General features: G+C 40.1%; 1 protein-coding gene across 4 annotated transcripts; it reads left to right on the top strand.

The window, feature by feature from the left end:
* Positions 1-202: 202 nt before the first annotated feature.
* On the top strand, positions 203-22916 carry gtf2ird1 (GTF2I repeat domain containing 1). 4 transcript variants are annotated; one of them, XM_064352152.1, is made up of 27 exons: positions 203-504; positions 5440-5573; positions 5923-6064; positions 6414-6581; positions 7065-7248; positions 7446-7741; positions 8655-8750; positions 9741-9824; positions 10049-10232; positions 11096-11121; positions 11371-11494; positions 11840-11883; positions 12157-12237; positions 13049-13135; positions 14914-14967; positions 15194-15259; positions 15802-15985; positions 16296-16357; positions 16921-16989; positions 17524-17791; positions 18185-18213; positions 18465-18512; positions 18867-18944; positions 19776-19968; positions 20711-20748; positions 21130-21245; positions 21697-22916. In XM_064352152.1, the coding sequence occupies exons 2-27, from the start codon at positions 5448-5450 to the stop codon at positions 21763-21765; spliced, it is 2916 nt and encodes a 971-aa protein (XP_064208222.1). In that variant the 5' UTR covers positions 203-504; positions 5440-5447; the 3' UTR covers positions 21766-22916. The 4 variants fall into 4 exon arrangements, with proteins under 4 accessions (XP_064208222.1, XP_064208223.1, XP_064208220.1 ...); XM_064352153.1 differs by having other exon boundaries at positions 16918-16989; positions 21133-21245; XM_064352150.1 differs by having other exon boundaries at positions 16918-16989.
* The last annotated feature ends 202 nt before the right edge of the window (positions 22917-23118 follow it).

Genomic DNA, 23118 nt, shown 5'->3' with positions numbered 1-23118 from the left:
GAAACATTTATTATATGATTATTAAACTTGACAACAAAGTAATTCAAAATGGAAGAAATACATAGTTAATTAAATGTAATTATTTTAGTAGTTACATATGTCAGTTTGAAAACCAGTTTTCCCCCATGGTTTTGCAGAGGTTCCTTAATCCTATATGTAAATTACAGCCAATAGATGCTGTTGTTGAGTTGGGCTGGGATTAGCGGAGGCGAATGAGTTTCAATTTTACTGGATTACAGAACAAAGAAAGGGGAGAGGGGACACTATCCACCGTTTAAGAAAAGAGAAAGAAACGAGTAAAACAAGAGAATAATCTAACGGACAATATTTCCAAACAACCGAGGCCACAAAATAATGCTTCGGATTATACGGTTTCGAGACCTAATTAACGGTATATGATTATTTGGGAGAATCTACCAAGCAGTTCCAATTGGATTAAAGGGAGAATAAACCTGCGTGTATTCCGGGATTGACAGCATAAACAATTTATAAACGATCATATCGGTAAGGATCGAACATGTTTTGTCTTTTGTAGATCATTTTATGACATTGAAACTACATTTCATTTGAGCACGTGACTTTTTGAAGGGTATACAAATTGTGAAATTACGGATTATAATTCTGGGGGAGAGGATGGATTGCTAGCTAACATATGTAGCTATCTCAGTAGCTAACATGGTTTCCGCAAGGAAATGCAACCTCTAATAATGCAAAAAGCAGCAAAGAGCTTCAATCTCGGGGTTTCTTACAGGCTATGCGGTTGTTTACAGACCCGCGACTTGAATATAGATATTGTGTGGTAGCTACCTACTGCGATTGCATAAACTAATAACGATATTTGGTAGCTGAAGAAATGGAGCGTGTGTGGGTGTGTGACATGGTTACTTGAGGTCATTGTTTTGTAAGAAAGAAACATTTTACGTTATAGGAAGTGCAAGACACTTTTTATGAACCTGGAAGGTCCGGGTACAATGTCACGTTCTGAACTGTATTCTATCGACTAATGTTTAGACATTGCCAGTTCAACATCAAGAAATTGTGAAGGGGTTTAGAATTGAGGTGCACAAGTCAGTGGGCCATGCCTGGTTTATTAACTACAAATTAGCTGTCGAATTCTCCATTGAACTTATTGTTTCATAAATACAACGATTTAATTTTATTCAGCTGGTAGGCTACTGAAAAAATCAAGGAAAAAAGCAGATAAAGTAGTTCCAACCAAATCCTGGATTATTGGGACCTATTTCAATAACACAACATTCCCAATGTTATTAGCTAGCTAGCTCGCTGGCTAGCACGCTGAGGTTAACGCCTCTACATATCAATCGTTTTAGTAGGCTAAGCAAGCAGGACAAAACTGCATAGTTGGAAGTTGTCTGGCTTTCCTGTTATTGAATAGCTGGCTTTGTAGTGGGGGGAAAGGCTGCAATTTAGAGCGATACATATTTTATTTTTAGGGGGACTATTCAGAAAACATTTAAAAGTAGGATGTTCTAGTAGCCTAGTATGGTGTACTGAATCTGAAGGCTATATTATCTTAACATGCTGGATATTTATTTTTATTCACCTTTACCATTGTTGAACTCTTTGTATTCCCCACATAATCTTTTGTTTTCTGTAGCTAGTTTAAAATAACTAGGCAAACTTTAAGTCATATCTTTCTGCAGCTTATAACGTATCTTTATTTGTAAATTGGGTGCGGTGGTTCTGTTTCAATACAGAAATAAGAGCGGTCGGCTGTTCTTAGAAATTACAGCAATTGTAATGTTTGAATGTGCTGGAGATTATGATAGTTCTTAGACTTTTGACACCAAAACAGGGAGCAATCTGACAAACTGCAGTCGTGTGTAAAATGTAGCTGAATTGTAACTTAAATTATATATCTTGTTGGTTAGAAAAACAGTGTCTGATATTTGTACAGAAGACCATTGTGGCCAAAAGCCATAAAATAGTTGCATTTGGTTGAAGTTTGTATCTACAGCAAAATACTCTCAAGGTGTGCTGCATTAAATACATCTACATGCTGATTACACCATTCCACTGAGAAAAAATTAGGCACTATCTAATGTAAAATAAAAAGGCAACAAAAGGAGTTGAAAGTGATATAGTCTGCTTATTTTATGGGTTGCAGGGTAAGGTTGATTGATGTATGAAAGTGTTACATGTGCCATGAAACATTACCTTTGTCCTCTTTCTGTATACCAAATGGAAACGCGTACTAGCTACTGAACATTTTACTACAAAAGTCTGTATTTTGTGTATGCCCATACACAATTCAGACAGTGGACTTAAGCTTTGTTACTAATTTAAACATATTGGCTAGAACTAATATGGGATCTAAGTTGGTTTTCCATTTATTGTTTTTTGTTTTCCAGATCCAAACTTGATATATATTTTTGTTAATTAAGTTTTTTTGTTTTGTTGTTTTTTTAAGAAAATCAACATTTGCCATAATAACAACAAATAAAGTGTGATTATTTCATATCCACTATGTTATCTGGTAGTCTAGTATGGTTATTTTCATGTACATTAGGAAATCAGTTTCCTCCATAAGATGCTGCTGGGCCCAGTATGACTACTATACAGCCAAGAAACAAGTGTAATCATTGTTTTTGTTTAATACATCTGTAATGACTTTGTGACAAAAGATGCAGGAGAAGTAGGTGTCGCTTGTAGCAAGTTGCACCACCACACAAAGAGAAACCTATCAAAATGATGTCACAGTGGTAAGGCCAGTCTGTGTGTCTGTGGCCTCATGAAGAGGTAGGACAAAATGTTTTGTACTGTAGGTGCACACAGATTGTGCATTTGTGTTGAAGTCTGAGGGGTTAACTGCAGTTAAAAGGCAATGATCAGCCTTTGGCTAGCCTAAACGATTTAGATACAGCGATTTAGAAGGCCTGGTGCCCAGAATCTCTTGTTTAGGGTATTAAGCAAAGTATTGTGTATCAATGGCAGCAAGAGCCACAAGCTTCTTACAGAAAACCCGCTCAAATCCATGATACCCTCTTTGAGATCACTGTAATATCTCTAAATGCCATATGGGGAATTAATCAACAAGTAAGGATCAGCTGTGCCCCCACAGGCTCGGAAAAGTCAGGACATATAAAATCACAGTATATATCCCCAGGAGAACTCTAATTGGTCAGGGTGTTATTAGCTAGAGCACTGGAGCATTTCTGCCCAAACTCAACTTTATCGTGATGACATCAGGGTGTGTTCATAATTGTTCATTGATGTTTTCACTATTTTCAGGGAATTATGTGTAGAGTAGGGAATAAACTCTGGGAAAATATTTGTTTTGTATATATAAAGATTTAGGCCTACTTTTATTTATATATGTTTGGGTGAGGAGTTTAGGGGAATTTGAAGCAGGAATTTTAAGCCAACAATGCAACATTTTCAACTGTTAGGACCATGTTTATTTTCATACTTTGAAGATAAATTTGTGGAACAAGTGCATATCTAAAGTCAAGTCAAACCGAAAGATAGCTGGATGGATGGTAATTGTACACGCAAGTTTATACTTGCCATATTTGTCTTTGGATCAGACTTTAACCAAAGCACGTACGTTGATATGAGCACTGGCTTCAGGGTAAGGAGAGACACTGGTTCTTGTGAAATAACCCCTCTATTATAGTTGCTGCTCATTTCCCACTAAATCAGTTAAGTCCTAAGCTGATTGTAAATTGGTCTTATGTTTATCAGAGTGCCTGTTGCCATTGGTGGAAGCAGTTACTGGAAGGGATATAATTCTGGAAACAGAGTTGTATATCTCTATCTTGCTTTTACATCATTAAGATAGACTTCAGCTTAAATCTTACACAAATGTGAATTCATATACCTTAAGTCACACACAAATGCTAACCAATATATCCATTAAAACATTAATTGAAATTTTCCTTTATATTCATCTTGATTTTAATGAGGTGGTTGGATGTGTATTCAGAACATTCATTTCAGAAATGTAATTTTTCAGAGTCAAAATGTGGTATAAACATTTCACTACTAACTTAGCAACAAACCTTTGGAAATCAAGTTGATCAGTCATTGTCTGACTGAAATAGCCCCATCTTTTTGTTCAACTTAGCAGTTTTTTTTGTGTGCCTGAAAGATATAATCGAAAAAGGACATCTATTTCTGTGCTGTAGCTGGCTGAGGGGGGTTGTGTTTGGAATCTGCTCAGAAGAGAGGTAGAATCAGGCAGGCAGTTGTGCAGCAGGGAGTGCCTCTCTCCCCTCTGTGTGGAGTCTGTGGTTTGGGCTGCCCGGAGGCTAGGATAATGGCTCCTAGTGTCTGGAGAGATTAAAGGCCGGAGCTGCATTGTTCAAATGCCTCGAGATTAGTTTCCAAGGAGACGGATTGCGGTTGCCATGAGAACGAGAGGGGCCAGGAATTAGGATTGCGATTTTTATGCCCTTTCTTTCCTTCCCTTGTTCATTTTTTCATTCTTTCTTTTTTGTCTTAAAAATTCCCTGTATACCTTATATATATATATATATATATAGGCCTTTTTATTGTATAAAGCTGACCATGCTGAGAGAGTGTGTTGAAAGCAAGAGGGAAAAGCAACATAGGGAGTTTCACCTGAGGATGCAGACAGGGAGATGATCCAAATGACACTGAAAATGGATATATTGCATTTTCTATTGGGGGGGGGGGGAGGAGGAGAAAAGAGGAGCTGGTGGATTTCATGATGTTTTCCTCCAATTGAAATTCCTGTCAGAGTTTTTGGCTCTTCTACCATTTTACGGTGATCAAATTAAGGATGAAAGGGCTTAAAGGCATAATCTGGGCTAGTTTTAATTGGCTGACAAAAGCTTATCGTAATTAGCAGCTTTCACATATGTGTAACAGACTTTGATATTAGCATATTGCATGGTGGGTCGTACTAGTACTTTTAAAGCCTCTTAATCGGTTCATCTGCTATCCAAAACACTGTATAGCTTTTAACCACTTAGAATTTGGGCTCAATAGCCAACTTGTAAGAAACATGCCCTTATAATCTGTGGGCCTCTGCTTATTATACATTATAATCCATATTATTTTTGTATTGTATTGACATTGCACCCCTGAGGTTTGGTGGACCTAAACTACACACCAAGTGACTACAGGTTAACTGTTGTCATGCATTAAATTTCTGCTTGTTCCACACAGTATGCCGTGTGGCTTGTAGTTTGTAAAATAGTCATTGGCCAGAGGCAAGTGCATTAAGAGTGCTCAGGCTGCTCTCCCTTCCACTACAGTGCTTCCTGGGTGGGGTGGAGTCGTGGTCGAAAAAGCTGTTTGTGGCTTGTACTACTCTCTACTGAAAATCTAAATTTTGGCCAATCGGATGGGAGGAGAAACAGAAGTAATGTTTCGTTGTGTGTCTTGGTTGCAGAAATGATCTGTGGTTCTGTGACTGGTGGGTTAAGCAAGCATAGCTGTGCTCTTCCCCAGGAGGAGGAATGGCGCAGGTGCGGAAGTCCGTCTGCGACGGGATGCGGACCAACTCCCGCGCTGAACTGCGAGTCCCCCAGGTGTCTGCACGACAGGAGATCCTCACCAGCCTGGTGTCTGCCCTGGATTCGGTGGTAAGTCACGTGGGAACTAGGAAATACTATACTAAAAAGTGCATACCGTTCTACCTTTCCATTCACAGACCTGATTCAAAATATTGTAATTATTTCTGATATACTTTGCTTTTGAAAACATGATGCCATCCTGAAATATCCCTATTAGTTTACTGAAAGGGGAATATGGCAGATCCATCACTAGACCCAAAAATAGCGAGTAAAATTTAGTCTGGGTCACTCCATTTTGAGCAAGTCTATAATTGGAGCTGAGTGATACTTGGTCTGATTAATCTTTTAGAGGAGCTAGTTTCTGTTCTGTTATCTGATCATAATAACGTATGACCCCATTTTGGAACTTGTCTTCCAGTGCACTGCCATGTCCAAGCTCAACGCCGAGGTGGCGTGTGTCACAGTGCACGAGGACAGCGTGATTGCCGTGGGGACCGAGAAGGGCAGGGTCTTCCTCAATTCCAGAAAGGAAATACAGACCGACTTCCACAAATTTTGCAGTTAGTCATTCGGCTTGTCATCTTGCATCATAGAAAGTTCTTGAGTGATACTCCAGAGTCCCAATCTGCTGCCTGCCCTGGGCAACTTTAAGATGTGGCTTTCAGTTCTTCATGAAATGCTATGCACTGTTAGAGTGCACTTGAGCTGCAGCTTGTCACAAATAATTAAATCATGCTGTGTTAGTTTGTGCTCTAGTATTCTCTCTCTGTCAGCATTGTATTGTCACTGCCCATATGTAAAATTTTAGCACAAAGGCATTAAACTAACCAGTGTTTCAACACGTGTGACTGCATTATCAGAATTGGGTTTACAGTGTGTACTCAGTTTTGGACGTGGTGTCTCTCACAGGAGGTCCCAGTCTACAAACTCTGAGCACCCATGCCAAAGCCCAGGATGGCGAGCCCTCCAAGATGGGCAAAGAGGGTGGGCATGGAATGCAGCGGAACACGGTGGAGTCCCACTCCAACATTTTTGTCCTGCGGAAGATGGTGGAGGAAGTCTTCAGTGTTCTTTACAGTAAGCCTTTCTCCAAAGCTAACATTGCTCATCTGCATAGATAGTAAAAAAAAAAACAATGATTAACATTTACATCTAATTGGTGCTTATGAATTAGATGTTTCTTGCAGTTTGTGCAATACTTTTAAGTCAGTAAATATGGAAACAACAAGGAGAGTGTATGATTAGAACTAAAACTCTTTAGTTCACCAACGGAAAAAAGTGACAGGAACCACTTCTCTATTCCAGAAAGTAAGTCCTTTCTCATGAATGGTCCTTAAAATACAATGAAAATTCCTGATATGCCCAGTATTGTCTTTGGGTTTCATTTAATCAAGAAAAACTGATCATGCCTTTGAACTGACAATCAGGAGATACAAATTCTAACTTTCATAAAAAATACTATGAATCAGGATAATAGACAGGAAATTTATGTATAAGTTCATTCTCTATCATTCTCAAGTTAATTGATTCAAGGACTTTTCCCTTGGTGCTAATCCACAGGTGAGGCTGTTGGGAAGAGCAGTCTGGTGCCTGTGCCTTATGAGTGGCTCCTGAAGGACCCCAGTTCTGTGGCTGTCCATGGTTTGCCTGATGGAGTCTCCCTGAGGAAGCCTTCTGAGTATGACACCAAGACCTTAATGAAGATCCTGGAGCAGAGCAACCGCATTCGCTTTATAATCAAAAGGTAGGCCTGTTACCTAGTAACATTTGTTAGATACATCTAATTTCATTCACCATTGATTGGGCACTTGCTGTTCATGATGTTGCTGGAATTCTGCCATTTGTAAACATTCCTTGAGTTTGTCAATGTCATAGACATGTGGTGTGAGGGTGAATGGGGTCCTGAGTTTGCTGTGTTCTTCTTGGACCACCTGCACTCAGACCCGTGGAGGACCCTCCTCGGGATGCCAAACCCTGCCCAGATCTTAACCACAACTCCTCTGGCACCAAAAGCCTGGCCAACCATGCCGTGGTCAAGCTCTCTGGCCAGGAGACTTCAGCCAGCAACTCCATGCTCTCGAGCTTCCTGTACGGCATGCCGATGTCGTCCCAGCCTCACCCTGACGGGAAACTCGAGCTGAAGCCCACCTCCCTCCACAGCCTCAGCAAAGACCGGGTCTCCACCTGGGCACCTGGGGCCGAGAAACTGACCCCAGCCATGGACTGTGCCGACAATGGTGAGCGCCATGTGCAGTCATGGGCTAAAATCTCTTATTCACAAGTATAAAACAAAGCAGTATGCAGTGCACACATCCTGACTGTAACTGGTGATAAATCAAATAGCTTATTGGAACACACCTGCCTGTGCTTGAAATGATTCCATATTTTCAGGAGGGAATATCATTATTTAATGCAGGTATTTGTTTACGAAGGCTGTTCTGATAAAGACCCATGTCTGGTTTGAACATCCTCTCAATAAAATTGGCACTACAGGGAGCTGAACAAATGTGTGGCTTCTTTACCAGTTTATATAGGCAATATTAGCAATAGATTCTTCAGCATTTATTTTCTGTTTTTGGAATGTGAGTAAACAAATAGATTTTGAAAGATGGGCAGGGATCGCAGATGGGCAGTCAAGCCACTGTTGTTATCTCTTTTAATTTTGTTTCAAATAGGACTAGTGTGTGATTACTCAGTATTAACTAAAGTGTAATATTTGATAATGTACACACTGATTAATTTAGAATTTTGAGAGGTCATTCTGATAAAAAAGCATTGCACTTCTCCCTTATCTCATCTCAGTTTTAAAATGTGTACCTTTGATTGAGTCCCCTTACCATTAAATTAGATTAATTCCTCCCCATATTCCTGACATAAAACTGCATAAAAATGACTAATGGGATGGTAGGGGTATAGAAAAACTCTAAATTGGAATAATTCAGCAGTCCATTATGATCCACTTACACTTGTACTGTGCTGTACTAATCAGTGACTGCTTTTCTGCAGTTTGTGAAATACAGATGGAAGTAAGAATTATTACTGAACGCCACCCGAAAGCGGTGGTTTATAGGGTGTGAAGATGATGTCCTCGCAGGCCACAGCTGTGTGCGATTTGCCTCATCGCTTTCTTTCCCCTCCTCCTCCTCGCAGGTGAGCGATTAGCGGGGCCCGGAGAACGGGGCCACAGCCCCCCTGGCATCCATGTGTCTAAACGGCTGCTCTTCTCAATTGTGCATGAGAAATCAGGTACTGTGGGTGCAGGACGAGGCCAGGACAATGCCTGCCTCTGTGTAAAACCTGCTGTTAATATGCCACATGTTTTAATGTCTCCATCTTGCGAGGGGAACCATGGATTCCTTTCACAACAATAGCGATGATGACACGAATAGAATAAGGTTGAAATTCAGTTTTGTGTGAACTTACTTGTCCTGCAATGTAATGTAAAACTGTGTTTGTGTTATCCAGTTATTTGAAGTAGGCACTGTGGGCATTTTGAAGTAAAGTACATTATATAGTATCACCACCGTCGAAAATCTGCATACTCCAAACTGGCTTATTTATCCAAACCTGGATATGCTTCAGTCACAGACAATAAGGAGGCTGGCAGAAATATCCAATTTCTTGTGCAATGGAGGAGCTGTGTTCTGACCTGTGGTGTCATCTCAAGTTTCTTTGTTGCAGTTGGGGAGTGTAATTTACTGTACAGCAGCAGTGCAGTGCTTGACACCGTAAGTGCAAGATGGAAAGTAGCTTAGTTTTATTGAAAATGAATTGAGTTTGTAGTGCTACTACCCAAATCTTAAGGTCTGTACAGATAGAAGGGGAGCCCCACTCTGGCCACCTCTGACAAATAGCGCTTATCTGTGTGCCACTGTGTTGCTCAGCAAACATTCCACAATCTTGACCACATAACAGCTTAGATGGAAGGACAAGGACTGACTTGAAGGATAACAGGGTGGCCAGATTGAGAGGTATACACTCTGGGAAATTGGCCAGGACACTGGGGTTGCAATTTCTGTTGCTTGCGACATGCAGAGTGGGATCTTTAATGACCACGGAGAGTCAAGACCCTGGTATTACATCCCCTTTATTAGACTGAAGTGCTCCAGTTTGAAGGATTCCAGAAACAGTGGACTGACACTCTGACTTTGTCAAAGAAAGGAAGCAATTGTGCTGAATCTTGGTTTTGTAGCAGGTGTTCATGTATGTTTTTTTATCTGCCTATTGCCTTTACAGAAAAATGGGACACGTTTATTCGAGAAACGGAGGACATCAACACGCTACGGGAGTGCGTGCAGATCCTGTTCAACAGCCGCTACGGTAAGTCAGATGTTCCCCTCCATTAAAACCCTTGGCTTGCCCTTGTGCCAGTGTGAGTCAGGAGGCTGTCACTTCATAGTCTCAGTGAGCCTGTGAATCCTTTTAATACGGCTGGCTTCAGTGCAACTGGAATCAGCCTTCTGAATATGGAGTCTGTAAGACTGAGCGAGTGCGTGAGCGAGTCTCATCTCGGCTGTTCTGCCAAACCTCCCCCCCCACTTCAGCCGAGGCTCTGGGATTGGACCACATGGTTCCGGTGCCGTACCGGAAGATCGCCTGCGATCCGGAGGCGGTGGAGATCATCGGGATACCGGACAAGATCCCCTTCAAGAGGCCCTGCACGTACGGGGTCCCCAAACTGAAGCGCATCCTGGAGGAGCGCCACGGGGTGCGCTTCGTGGTCAGAAGGTTAGCCCCAGCCCGCCCCGAGCCTCTCTGAAGGGAGGCGTGGAAGATTGTCTGATTACAGGGTCCTGGCTTTGAGTCTCTGATGATGAACACTTGTGATGAGATTGTGCAGTCCATTAAAACCCAGGCTTGAGTGGACACTAGAGATTGTGCCTAATGCTGGAGGTTTGTTGGGTTCTTAGGATAAAGGAGTCAACCAACTGAAAATGATGAGCCCGGCCATCTGGCAATTTAGGATCCTGCCTCCAGTGTAATATTTCATGCTGTCAGTAGGAACCGGTGCCATAAGAAAGACAGCGTGGGGGCATTTGATTTGGCATAATAAGCAAATATGTTTTGTAGAGTTGGCTGTTATTTCAGCCATATGCTATAAGTAATTTAAATATCTTGGCATGCCTTAAGTTAATGCAACTTGCACAATGGTCAACATTTTCACCCTTAACAGCAGTTTAAGATCAGCAGTCCTTTTTTCCTCTGATACTAATGGTCATTCTAGTAGCTCTCTGTGGTGAAATAGTCCAGTTACCATTATTCAAGGAGAAATAACCATTCTGTGTGCTTTCAAATAGACTATAATGCAGCTAGATTATAGTGAAGCCATGCCAACCTTCAGCAGAACAATTTAGATAAAATTTAGATAAAATGCTAATTAAAATCCATCACTCGTTACTCGGTGAATTCAGAGCAAGCTGTGAATGTAACCTTCCGAATGAAAAGACATTTTAGCGTTGTTCCTGCCCTGCTAGTCATGACAGCTTTTTATCCAGACTTTTATTCAGACCAACTGATATTTCTGCGCTTATTGTAGACAATGACTGTGTGTACACTCCATTCAGAGTAATTGCTTTCTCCTCTCATTACAGAATGTTTGATGAAAGGATTTTTACAGGTAATTATCTCGTTTTTAATGATGCTATTGTCTGTAGTGAAACTAATGGATTGCCCACCAGCTAACATTTCAACTTCGATTGAAGTCATAACACACTTGGTATTACTTGCTTCTTATTGCTTCAGCGTCCATGTTGTCAATATGCGCAGTAGCAGAGCTGCCATCAAGGCGTCCCGCGCGGTCGATACGGCACGGCCGAGATTTCCGCCGCGTGCAAACCGTACCCTCTGCCATATCCTGTCCCCATAGCCGCAGGGAAGGCGAAGGACGAGGGCAAGCAGGAGATGGGGTCCTCGTCCGAGAACAGCTTTGTGGAGACTCCCAGGGTGCAGCTGTCCTCCTCGGAGCTGGTCAGCAATGCCCACAGCAGCAGGTCAGCCTGCACCACTGGCTCTGCAGCGGGGGGGGGGGGCGTAGGGGGCATCGCTTAATTACTGCCTCCGAGCCCACTGCCTGATTTATATGCAAATTCAATCTAACACTGGCACTGGAGGGGGAACAATGCCCTCTATGTATGCTCCTGTTTCTGTGAGTGGTCCTTGTGAACAGATCGGATTAAATTGGAGGTGGGAGAAGAATGTTAATATGGCAACAGAATTGTCAATTTTACGAATCTTGGTCTTGCATTAAAAAAAACCAGCATTCATATTTCTTCTATATTGCTTCATTTTCTCTTTATATTATTAAATGAAAAGTACATTTTTCCTCATTATTTCAGATCAACCAGCTCTTGTGTAAGTCCTTTTGCAGACTGCGAAGCAGGTTAGTGGTGGCCAATTTTATCTTCTGTGCAACTTACCAAAATACACAGGACTGTTTATATAGCTTGAGAATATTTTTTCAAAAAGTGATCAGAAACATTTTATTCTTGTCATGATCCATCCTTTGTTTCTTTTGGAATGTAGATTATTTGACTTGTTTTTTGTTGTCTAAAATAGCCACAAAAGTTATAATGTGAATAATATCCACAGTAACTACAACTACAAAGAAAGTATTGCATATGTTTTTGTTTTTGTCTTATTTGCTTTTTTTAAGGACCTTCAGGAGATTGCATTCCCTTAAAAAAAATAAAAACTGAGCCTCCAGACGGAGAAATTATTCAAGTGACAGTACCAGGTAAGCAGTAGCTGTTAAATCTAACAGACTCAAGGGCTTCAGGTCAATGTAGTGGAAAGCTGAAATTTCACAGCTGTCTGGGAGCTTCGAGTACAATCCGTAATTGCCATTGGGATCCTGGTGCTTTTATATTGGCAGGCACAAGAACATTGAGCTACAGAAGGTTTTCAGCTAAGAGTTAAAACTATAATGTTTTACACCTTTGTGAAATACCTTTATGTTTGTATCTCGAAGTTGAGTACAGTTAAGGACAGAATGTATTGCATTTACTTTGAATCAGGGCTAACAAAGCAGAATAACATGAAGGGATTAATCAATATCAAATCAGAACACAGCAAATGGAGGAATCCAACAGAAGAAGAAGACCAACCAGATTCATCAAATGAACCAAGAAGAATTTAAGAGGATAAAGATGGATAAACTGGGGGGGGGGTTGTGTGACAAATGGAAAGCAGGATGAACACACCTGGATCAGAACAGTCTGGAAAGTATGCAAACGAGGACGTGTGGAATGTATGGATGAAGTGGTAAACAAGGATGGCTGCAAATTAAAATCTGTGTAGCCTACGCTTGATTCAGTTAATTTGCACAAGGATGCAAATGAGAGCTCCCCTCGTTACAGCGCCTACAAACAGAAATGTCAGATGTGCTTGGAAGAGCTCGCATTGATATTTAGCTTTATCTGATAAAATGTTGACTGAATTTTGAATGCCAGAGGGCTGTTCTGTGAAGCCCAATCGTATAACAGTGTGAAAGCCTAACTGCATCCGGCATGTCGGTCCTGACGGTAGCGTGCTGTCCCTTGTCTCAGATGCCAGCGTCTCCACGGACGAGCTGAGCGAGTCTCTGGCCGATGCTCTGGCCCCCGAGAGCCGGCGCCCCCCGGAGGCCCCCGCAGGTAACCGCTGCCTCGCTCCCACACTGCTCGGCCAGGACACCGCGCCGCCCGGGGGCCGCCACCAGCAGTCTCTCTCCTTCTGTTAGGGAGATAGATTTCCAAAAACGTATGGATACTTTTCAGATACTTCCCCTCCCACCTCCAGGATGTCAATAGTGCCCAGTATCCTCCAGTATCCCAGTGTTCCACCCACTCTCTGACCCTCTTAGTGTCTGAGGTGACCAGCTCATTCAGAAAAGGCTTCATCCATCATGTTTAACTCATTTTGCATCTGTGCTTGGCAACATTTTTTAGAGGAATTTAACAAGCCATTTACTATAGTACATATGATATACCTTTTCTGAAAATCTTTTTTGGAAGATTTTCAGTTAGAACATTTCAAGTTGAAGTGGCCATGACTGAGTTGCCACAGATCTTTAGAAGTTGCAGGTGTGGAGTTAAAAATTGTATGGGTGGGTACTTTTCTAGAACCTGAGTTTGACACCTCTGTATTAAAGTGTTCTTACAGTCAAGCCTGTTCCCCAAAGAATCTTTTGCAGAAAATTGAATTTTCAATATAGGTCTTATCACCTGTAATTTTTCACACAAGACATTTGAATGGCAGCATCACATTTGTCATTACAACAGCAAGCAAAAATCCTCAATTTGAGCAAACAAATGAACAACTGTTTTCTATATTATATTTTTATTATTTATCTCTTTGGACTGTTGGATATAATACATGTCACAGTGAGCAACTTCATTTTTCTCCCTTCTATCACCAGTTAGTGTTAGGAAAGCAGTACAACAAGAACAGTCTTCCAAGAATGAAGAGATAAATAATTGAAGACAGGTGCATCAGGACATTTTCCCCCTCTGACACAACTTCAAAATGTGCAATTTAAGCACACGAATACTGAGAGTTTATGTTTTGAGACTTTTTCTGTTGGATTTCTTTGCTCCTCTCTCTTGGTTTCAGGTTTGACTGTACATAGCCTACATCCTGATTAGCTCATTTCAGCATTAGCCCTGCAGCCCAACCCCTTATATGAAAATCATTTAGAAATAGCTTGTCCTCCCTGGTGAATTATTCATACTGTGCTCGTAATATTGTGTAGATTACCTTCAGGATGTCTCCACTCTCTTTTAGCAGAGAATGTACCCGTACAAGTCTCTCCTCTACCCAGTCACCAAAACCCAAGCCCCCAGAATACACATTGATGTTTTGAGTAACTATGGACACTTGAGAACCATATGATTCATAATCTTAATTTCAAAAATTGCTGTACGGAATGATGCTGAATTATTTGAAAATATATATTTGGCCCCTTGGGGGTAAAGGTTTAGCTGATATACTTAATTTAAAGTATATTTTCTTTGGACATAGCAAAATGGTATTATAATCTTTTTTTCCAAAACTGGTCTGGAGATTTACCATGGGTGGCATTTCTATCCTTTCTCATGTGTTCATATTTACTCTCAAACTGTCAGTTTTTCACTTCAATCATTGTTGGCTTTTATTTCATTGTTTTGAATTTTTCAATTAAATCTTTGTTTTGGCAAATTAGAAGTGAAGGCTGCTACTCCCGGTAAGTTCAGAGATATTGAAATAAGACATAAGACAGTAACATGGTTTATTATGTTTAAAAATGCGTGCAAAAATATAAAGGTTCAAATAAGGTTGGCTTTTCCAATTATGGGACCCAAACAAAGTGATGGGTCCCAAATAAAGTTCCAATTGTGGCGACTTGTGAACCGAACCTGATGTTCTGTTTCTGACCACATCTTCTCCCTTTCAGCGGAAGCACTATCAGAGAAATCCACTCCCCAGATTCCCAGGAGGTCTGTCGAAGGTAATAACTCTGGCCACAACAGAAAATGTCAGGTTCATTTTAATTTGTGAGTTTGTGAATTTGTTGACTTTTCCCTTTTTTATATGGGTGACAATTTGTGTTTATTGAATGAAAGGTGCAAAATTATGTTTCACCCCAGTATTAAAACTGAAATGCTTTTAATACTGAATACATTATTTCTTTCTCTATGAGGTTCTCCATTTTTATTCAATCTGTACTCTTGCAGAGGATCTTGGTGAAATGATCCTGCAGCTTCGGAAGCAAGTCGAAAACATCTTCAGTACCAAGTACTGTAAGTTACGCAAAATCAGCTTCTGTAATCCATCGGTTTTACAATCATTACGGTAGCAAGTAATTACACAATTTTCCACCTCCACTTTGGAGGACATCAGCCTCCTCACATATGTCTCATTCTCTATCTTGTATACTATATTAAGCTCTGTAACAAAGTAATACACACACATATATCAGACATTTTGGTTTTGACAGCTGAACTATTTCCGCTGAAGTTAAAGTATAACAAAGTGAAGTACTTACTGACTTTTTTTTCAGAACATTCACAATTAATTTCAAGCTTCAGTTAGATATACGCATTACATGGTGATTGTAAAGTGAACTTAAGTAGATTTTTTTTCAGAGAAGAGCCTTATGGCAGCCTTTAAGGTTTTTCCAGAGAAGAAAATTAGGCCTTGGCATAGTACATGCCCCCAGCTCCCAGTATAAGCTTTATCGGTTTTCTCTGTGAGTGTGAGTGATTGGGATGCAGTGCATTATCCCTCTCTCTCTCTCTTCTCTCTCTCTCTCTCTCTCTCTATCCCTCACTCTCTACTGCAGCTGAGGCTCTGGGCCTGCCAGAGCCCAGCAGGGTGCCCTACTCAAAATTCCAGTTGTACCCAGAAGATCTGTTTGTCGTCGGGCTACCGGAAGGCATGTCTTTCCGCAGGCCCAACTGCTTTGGGGCGGCAAAGCTGCGCAAGATACTGGCAGTCAGCCAACAAATCCACTTTGTCATCAAGAGGTGAGCTGTCACATGACTATTAACTCATGATAGGACCCAAGGAAAGCGATAGCACAAGGAGTGAAAACCATAGGAAGTCTACAAGCCCGATTTTTATTTTCTACCATTTTTTAGCATCTAATAATGTACTGTAGCTGGTATAGTGTTTTGTTTGTTGGAGTATATCAATAGTTTTCCATTTTGGCCGTTTATTCGATCCTGCTGGAAACAGGTCTCTTTAAAAAAATAAAATAAAAAAATAAACTTTAAAAAAAAAAACTTTAAATCCATTGTAATGCTTCCTGACATATCATTGCATGAACTCTTGCAGACCGGAGCTATTAAGTGATCCAGTCAAGCTTGAAGCTTCTCCCCTGTCAGCTTCTAACCCAGGTGAGTCAGTATGACTGTCCATATCTCTCATTAGTCAGCAGCAGGGGTTAGAGAAGTAGACCAAATTTGGAAATTGTTACTTGTATGTTTCAAGTCAAAATTTCAGATATAATGCTGTATAATGCTTAACCTAAATTGCTTTCAGCAGCATAAATGGATGACAAGTAAAAACAGAACCTATACATCACCCTGCACGTGTCTGTAAAGAAATATTGAAATAAAGTAAAGGGCTTTGTGCTTATTCCAATCTAACAAAGTTTATATGAGTCCAATAGAGACCAAATGTATACTATGAGAGTTAAAACATACTCTACCAGAGTTCATTTGAATCATTGAACTTTTTACCATGTTGCAATAGCAATATATTAATTTATAGCAATAGAAAGTTATATCAATTATATCAACGGAGCTGAGCCCGTTCAGGTCACTGGTTCTGATCCATAATGCATCATCATCTGTGCACAGTCATTAAGCAATGATTAAAAGTAGATTATAAAAATGATAATAGAGAAAATGATATTTTCACGACAACTCGGGTGTGATATTGCTTCTTTAATCAGCAGCAGACCTTGACTGCAAAGACAATGTGCTGGAAGATGCTGGAGCTGCTAGTAAAAGGCCAGGCTACTCAGGTAAGCAAAAGAGCAACCACAGAATATGTGCACCCATGCATTCGCCATTTCTTTGTAGAACTGATGATGTCGGTCGCTATGCAGATGGATGAATTGCAAAACTACAGAATCAGTTGGGACACTATAGTGTGGACCGGGAGTTGTGGACACAAAATAAATTTAGTGTTCTATGACACATGATAAAAAAATAAATGAGTAAGTTTGTTTTTACATATATGACATATATTATTGTTTCCATGACTCACATTGTCAATAGATTAATCATAAGATGTACAACTTCTTCAATTGGGGAGATATTTAATTTAGAATTAAGAAAAAACCATCTGCATGAAGAAATGAAATTACTATAATAGCAGTGCACAAATGTGTTTGACATTATAAAGAGAATGATATTAATGTAGGGAATTAATGATCTGAGGGGACCAGGTTTGCAGGAAGTTAACTGGGGTAGCTAATAGGTTTTGGTTAGCAATCGGTAAATCTTTATGTGCCAGGTATAATAATGACCTTGGTGTTGGCTCCCTTTGTCTACAGACAGCTTAGAAGCCAAACTGTCCAGAATCGACTTGGCCAACACCCTCAGAGAACAAGTACAAGATCTGTTCAACAGAAAATATGGCGAGGCACTTGGCATTAAGTACCCAGTTCAGGTGCCCTACAAGCGGATTAAGAGTAACCCTGGATCAGTCATCATCGAGGGCCTACCTCCTGGCATTCCATTCAGGAAACCCTGCACCTTTGGATCCCAGAACCTAGAGAGGATTCTGGCTGTAGCTGACAAAATCTCCTTCACCATCACCAGGTAAAACCCTTTACTACATTACATTACATTGCATTACAGGCATTTAGCAGGTGCTCTTATCCGGGGCAGCTTACACAACATTTTTTACATAGAATTTACGTTTCATCCATTTATACAGGCTGATATATACTGAAGCAATGCAGGTTAAGTACCTTGCTCAAGGGTACAATGTACAATGGTGTCCTATCCATGAATCGAACATGCAACCTTTATGTTACATGCCCAGTTCCTTACCCATTATAGTACACTGCCACCAAAATTATTATAACTGTAAGCTTAACATAACTGCAGTCTTCTGTAATAAACTATTCAATCATGTTAATACATGTTTTTAGTACAATGAGTACTAGTATTTGGGCTCAGTGAAAATGTATTTATTTGTCATTTCTACAGGCCTTTCCAAGGACTTATCCCTAAACCAGGTATAACAAATTGTGCCGTATTTGACCATTGCATGAAATAGATTCATTTAATTTTAAAATGCTTATGTCGTTAACCTTGACTTGGCTACTCATAACCCGAAGGCATTTTGGCACTCCATGTTATGGAATGTGAATGAAAGACCACCTGTTTGGAATTCTCTGTAAAACAGAACCTCATGAAATGATACCACGAGTATGCAATTTAATGTTTCCAGCCTTGTCCACGTTTGAGCGGGATTTTTTTCTTTCAGCACCTCGACGGATCACCTTGTTAAAGAAGGCTTATGCCTCAATAAGTGGTGAGTTCTCATCCCCTAAAGTTCATCATAATGTTTTTTATCTCTTGTCACTTTTCAGTTAGTCTTCTGTTCATAGCTACACATGGCATATATAATGACATAGCTATAATGACAAATAACTACATTGGATCATCAAAATGTCATCAAAACCCTACAAATAAAACAGCATCGTATATTATTACCACACATACTGAAATTAACATAATAGATAAATTCCAAGGCAAATTAGTTATACTCGTGTAGCTCGGTGCTTCAGTTCTGATGGATGCATAGTTTGTGGTCATTGTACACATAGTAAAGGTATGATTGCAGTGGAGGTGAGTGAGGATTGGTGCTGTTCTCCATGTATGATAGATGACGAGGAGGTCAATCGCATGGGGGAGAAAGTCATTTTGCGGGAGCAAGTGAAGGAACTCTTCAACAAGAAATATGGTCAGTTGAACTTACACCTTTTCACCATAGGGGTATTTGTGGTGTAGCTAGCATGTTACTTGCAGTTATGTTTAAAGTATTTGAGTTTGCCACCCTTAAAATGTTTAAGCAGCTAGAAAATGAGTATGTGTTTATGAGTTGTCTGTGATAATGTGTGTATTTATTTTTGATTGATTTATGCACTCAAATTATATTTAATGCTTATAAATTTGGTGGTTCTTAGATTTAGCTAAATGTATCATGTAAATGTTCTCCAACAATAAGCTACTTTGAAAAGTGTCACAGTCAGGTGTGTTTTTGTTTTGTACTGACATTAGTATTAGAGAATTTAACTACATAAATATATTAATGAATGAGGTTTCCCTGAACCCATGTGGAGACGAAAACGTCCCTGCTCAGTGTATGGTTGCTGTGTCACACTTTGCTCTTTGTAGTACATAAAAATACCTATAGGATTGTTGCTTAGTATTAGTGATTTCACCTGCATAAATGCAGATTTCACATTCCCACATTACTGGGGAAATTTCACTCTTTGGAACCTTGGCATTTATAATAGTACACTAACAGAAAATGAATTCCATATCTGAACCATTTTCCTCACTATATTTTTTCCCACAGCAATGCAACAGCTACAACAAACTGCTGAGACCTCTCTTTGTCAAACGGTTTATTTATGAAAAATGTATACCACATTGTACAGCTAACATCACAGAAGAACTTCCATTTAGCCTGGTCTTGGCCATATTATTCTGCTCACGATGAGGTACAGCTCAGTCCTACTTGGTGTAATGCTTAATTCTATAAACCTTCACTGCCATTTTTTTTCTTTAGGTGAGGCACTGGGCCTGGATCGTTCTGTTCTGGTACCGTATAAGCTTATCCGCGGTAGTCCAGACTCTATAGAAGTTTCAGGACTACCAGATGATATTCCCTTCCGCAACCCAAACACTTATGATATTAACCGCTTGGAGAAAATCCTGCAGGCTAGGGATGAAATCACCATCAACATCAAGAGCCAGCTACAGTGAGTGTTTGCTTGTCTTAAATAATGCAGTTTCTAAACGCTATGGAATCGTGTCTTCAGTTAATACATGAGCTAGGGGCATGAATGAATGAATGAATGAATGAATCATTGCATTTATATAGCATTTTTCCGAACACTCAAAGTGCTTCACAATGATGAGTGGGAACTCCCCACACCCATGACCAATGTGTAGCACCCACCACCTGGGTGATGCACAGCAGCCATTTTACGTCAGAACGCTCACCACACATTAGCTAAGGTGAAGGGGGGAGAGAACATTTTTACCCAATTAAATCAGGGGATAATTAGGTGGCAAGTTGGAGAGAGCCAGACTGGGAATTTAGCCAGGACACCGGGGAACCCCCTACTGTGTAATGGGATCTTTAATGACCACAGTGAGTCAGGACCTTGGTTTCACGTCTCATCCGAAAGACGGCATCTCCTACAGCACAGTGTCCCCGTCACTGCACCGGGGCATTGGGGTTTCTTTGACCAGAGGGAAGATTGCCCCCGCTGGCCCACCAACACCACTTCCAGCAGCAACTCAGTATTCCCTGGTGGTCTCCCATCTAAGTATTAACCAAGCCCACACTTGCTTAGCTTCAGCTATTCGGCAGGAGCAGGGTGCATGGTGGTATGGCTGCTGGCATGGACATAGGAAAGGTGTTGCAGCTTGTGAATTTAGTTATCATTACGTAGCCATTTTGCTAGGAAATAAAATATTTTCTTTTTTTGTGTACAGACCTTTTGCAGAAATTTGTACCCAAACCTGTAATACAGGTAAGAAGTAAATTATTTCTGTCTTTCAAAAATTTAAACTACGGGAAAAAAACAGTCCACACACTGTAGCTTATGAAAAATGCTCCCATTTAATTACAATAATCAAAACATTGTGCTGTTTTGACACAAAAGGGTATTCCTCACATCCTGAAGAAGACCCTTTTGGGTCAAAATTTTGATATTTTGGTTGTTGCCATTAAATGGGAGCATTTTTCATTTGATACAATGTGCACTTTTTTCCCATTGATTTGGACTCTGCCCAGCACCTACCATTATGGTATATTGGATGTGCTTGTTCTAACTCAGTTCACAACAATAGAAGTTAAGCCATTGAGTGTTTGTATGTGTTTATGAGCTGTAATATAACCTGCAGTTTTCCAGCAGGAAAAGAAGGCTCCAGCAGTAGGCGCAAACGAAAAAGAGTTCCAGACAGCACCCAAGTATCCACGCCCCCAGTGGTGGAGACAGGCGTATCAACCAATCAGATTCCTGTAATGGTCAGTAGCAAATGGAGTAACTATGTGACAGTGTAGCACTGAGCACTTTTTCTTTCATAGATTTTAAATTTGCATGTTTGAAATAGGGTGGCATGGTGGTGCAGTGAGTAGCACTGTTGCCTCACAGCAAGAACGTACAGAGTTCAAATCCTGTTTGAGACATTTGCATGTTCTCCCAGTGTCCATGTGTGTTTCCTCCGGGTACCTTGGTTTCCTCCCACAGTCTGAAGACATGTAGATAATTTTAATTAGAGGGTCTAAATTGTCCTTGCAGTATGAATGTGGAGTGAATGGTGTGTGGGCCCTGTGATGGATTGGCAACCTGTGAATGGTGTTTTCCAGATGGAAGTATGAAATGAGTCAGATAAAATAAAATTGAAATTCATTTATGTTTATTGATTAAACATCTGAAGTTGCTTTCTCTCTCTCATTTGTTTTTCTTTGTCTTCAGCAATGGCCTATGTACATGGTGGACTACAGTGGAGTCAATGTGCAGGTTCCAGGAAAAGTCAAGTACTAGCAGACCAATGGAAACCTCTAAACTAAAAGGACAACCAACCTTCTGAATGAAGATGTCAAACAAATATGTATAACCATGGCTCCCACTGTCAGCTTTTTTAGATTTGCTGTTGCTACCAGCCTGTACAACTGAGAAAGCATTGGCCAGTGTTGGAGATTTTGCTTGGTAATGTGTTTCAGGATGAATTTGAGTGCTTTTAGTCAGAGGCGGTTTGTGAGGTTTCCAAGGTTTTTGAGCCGGAAGCCAGGAGGAAAAGCCTCATACAAAGGGGTGGAAGGACAAATGCTTGTTTCAGTTTTCAAAAATTAAAACATTAGCTCTGTGCTTAGAGAGACATTCATTGCAAAGGTTCTCTGCTGAACAGTGGCCTCAGCTTCTACACAGAATCTGCTGAATGTGTGGTATATTATACACTATTACTTTTAATGGAATTTTCCATTTGAAATGCTCTTCAGAGTCCATATTCTCCTTCCCACTACACAAGCATCCATTAACATATGTATGCTCAATCCTGTAGGGGATTTTTTTTCCAGATGCAGCCTATAAAACATTTTCTTAAGTGTTTTTTTTATTTATTTTATTTTTATTTTATCTTTGCTAGTGGTATACAGTTACCCAATTCATAGTGTTGTCTTTAATAATAATCTGGTTCACACTATTAAAATGTTTCTATGATTATTTATTTATTTATTTAAAGAACAATAATGTGTGTTTGCAGGGATATACAACAAAATGTTCACAGAGATGCATTGAGTTTTGAAATAATACCTGGATAGTGTGTACACCAGATCTTCTTTTCAAGTCCTCTAGCTTGTCATACCATGCAGCACCAGCTATAGTGTGTATAATGGAATAACATTTCTCTAGATCTGTCGTTGTATGGATGAGGATGTTCTGCAATGCACTTGTAATCGAACTCCAGGACAAATGTTCTAATATTTTTTCCTGTCGCCTAAGTTGGTATCTTTTGTAACATATCTAACAACTTTAAAGATTACACTAAGAAAAATGTCAATATGAATGTAATTTGTGTAAAGGAAAGGAGAATTATGTATGTTACCCTGTTACAACTGTCTCTCTGGATTCACCAGTATTTCTATGCTGTACCTTAATGCCATTTAGGCCTTTGAAATAAAATGTGTTGCCTTGCATTTTTGTTTACTTTTATTGGTTACTGCTTATTGTACAGAATTTATTAAATGGACACTCAGAAATAAATACACAATTAGACAATAGAAATATGCCCCAGTGAACCTGAATATCATTTGAACTTTATTTTAATACCGCCATAAATTATACAAAATTCTCGGATAATAAAACTGCATTTACTTCTGAGAAGCAGCACTGTCTGTG

The sequence above is a fragment of the Anguilla rostrata genome, chromosome 9 (assembly GCF_018555375.3).
Source record: "Anguilla rostrata isolate EN2019 chromosome 9, ASM1855537v3, whole genome shotgun sequence".
Taxonomy (NCBI): domain Eukaryota; kingdom Metazoa; phylum Chordata; class Actinopteri; order Anguilliformes; family Anguillidae; genus Anguilla; species Anguilla rostrata.
This window is presented reverse-complemented; position numbering and strand designations above follow the sequence as displayed.

Bases quoted from the DNA above. Each gene is read 5' to 3' on its own strand.
- gtf2ird1 (XM_064352150.1), top strand. From the start codon at position 5,448: ATGGCGCAGGTGCGGAAGTCCGTCTGCGACGGGATGCGGACCAACTCC. The intron at 9,825-10,048 runs GTAAGTCAGATG...CCCCCACTTCAG, and splicing joins CCTGTTCAACAGCCGCTACG to CCGAGGCTCTGGGATTGGAC. The intron at 11,495-11,839 runs GTCAGCCTGCAC...TCATTATTTCAG, and splicing joins AGCAATGCCCACAGCAGCAG to ATCAACCAGCTCTTGTGTAA.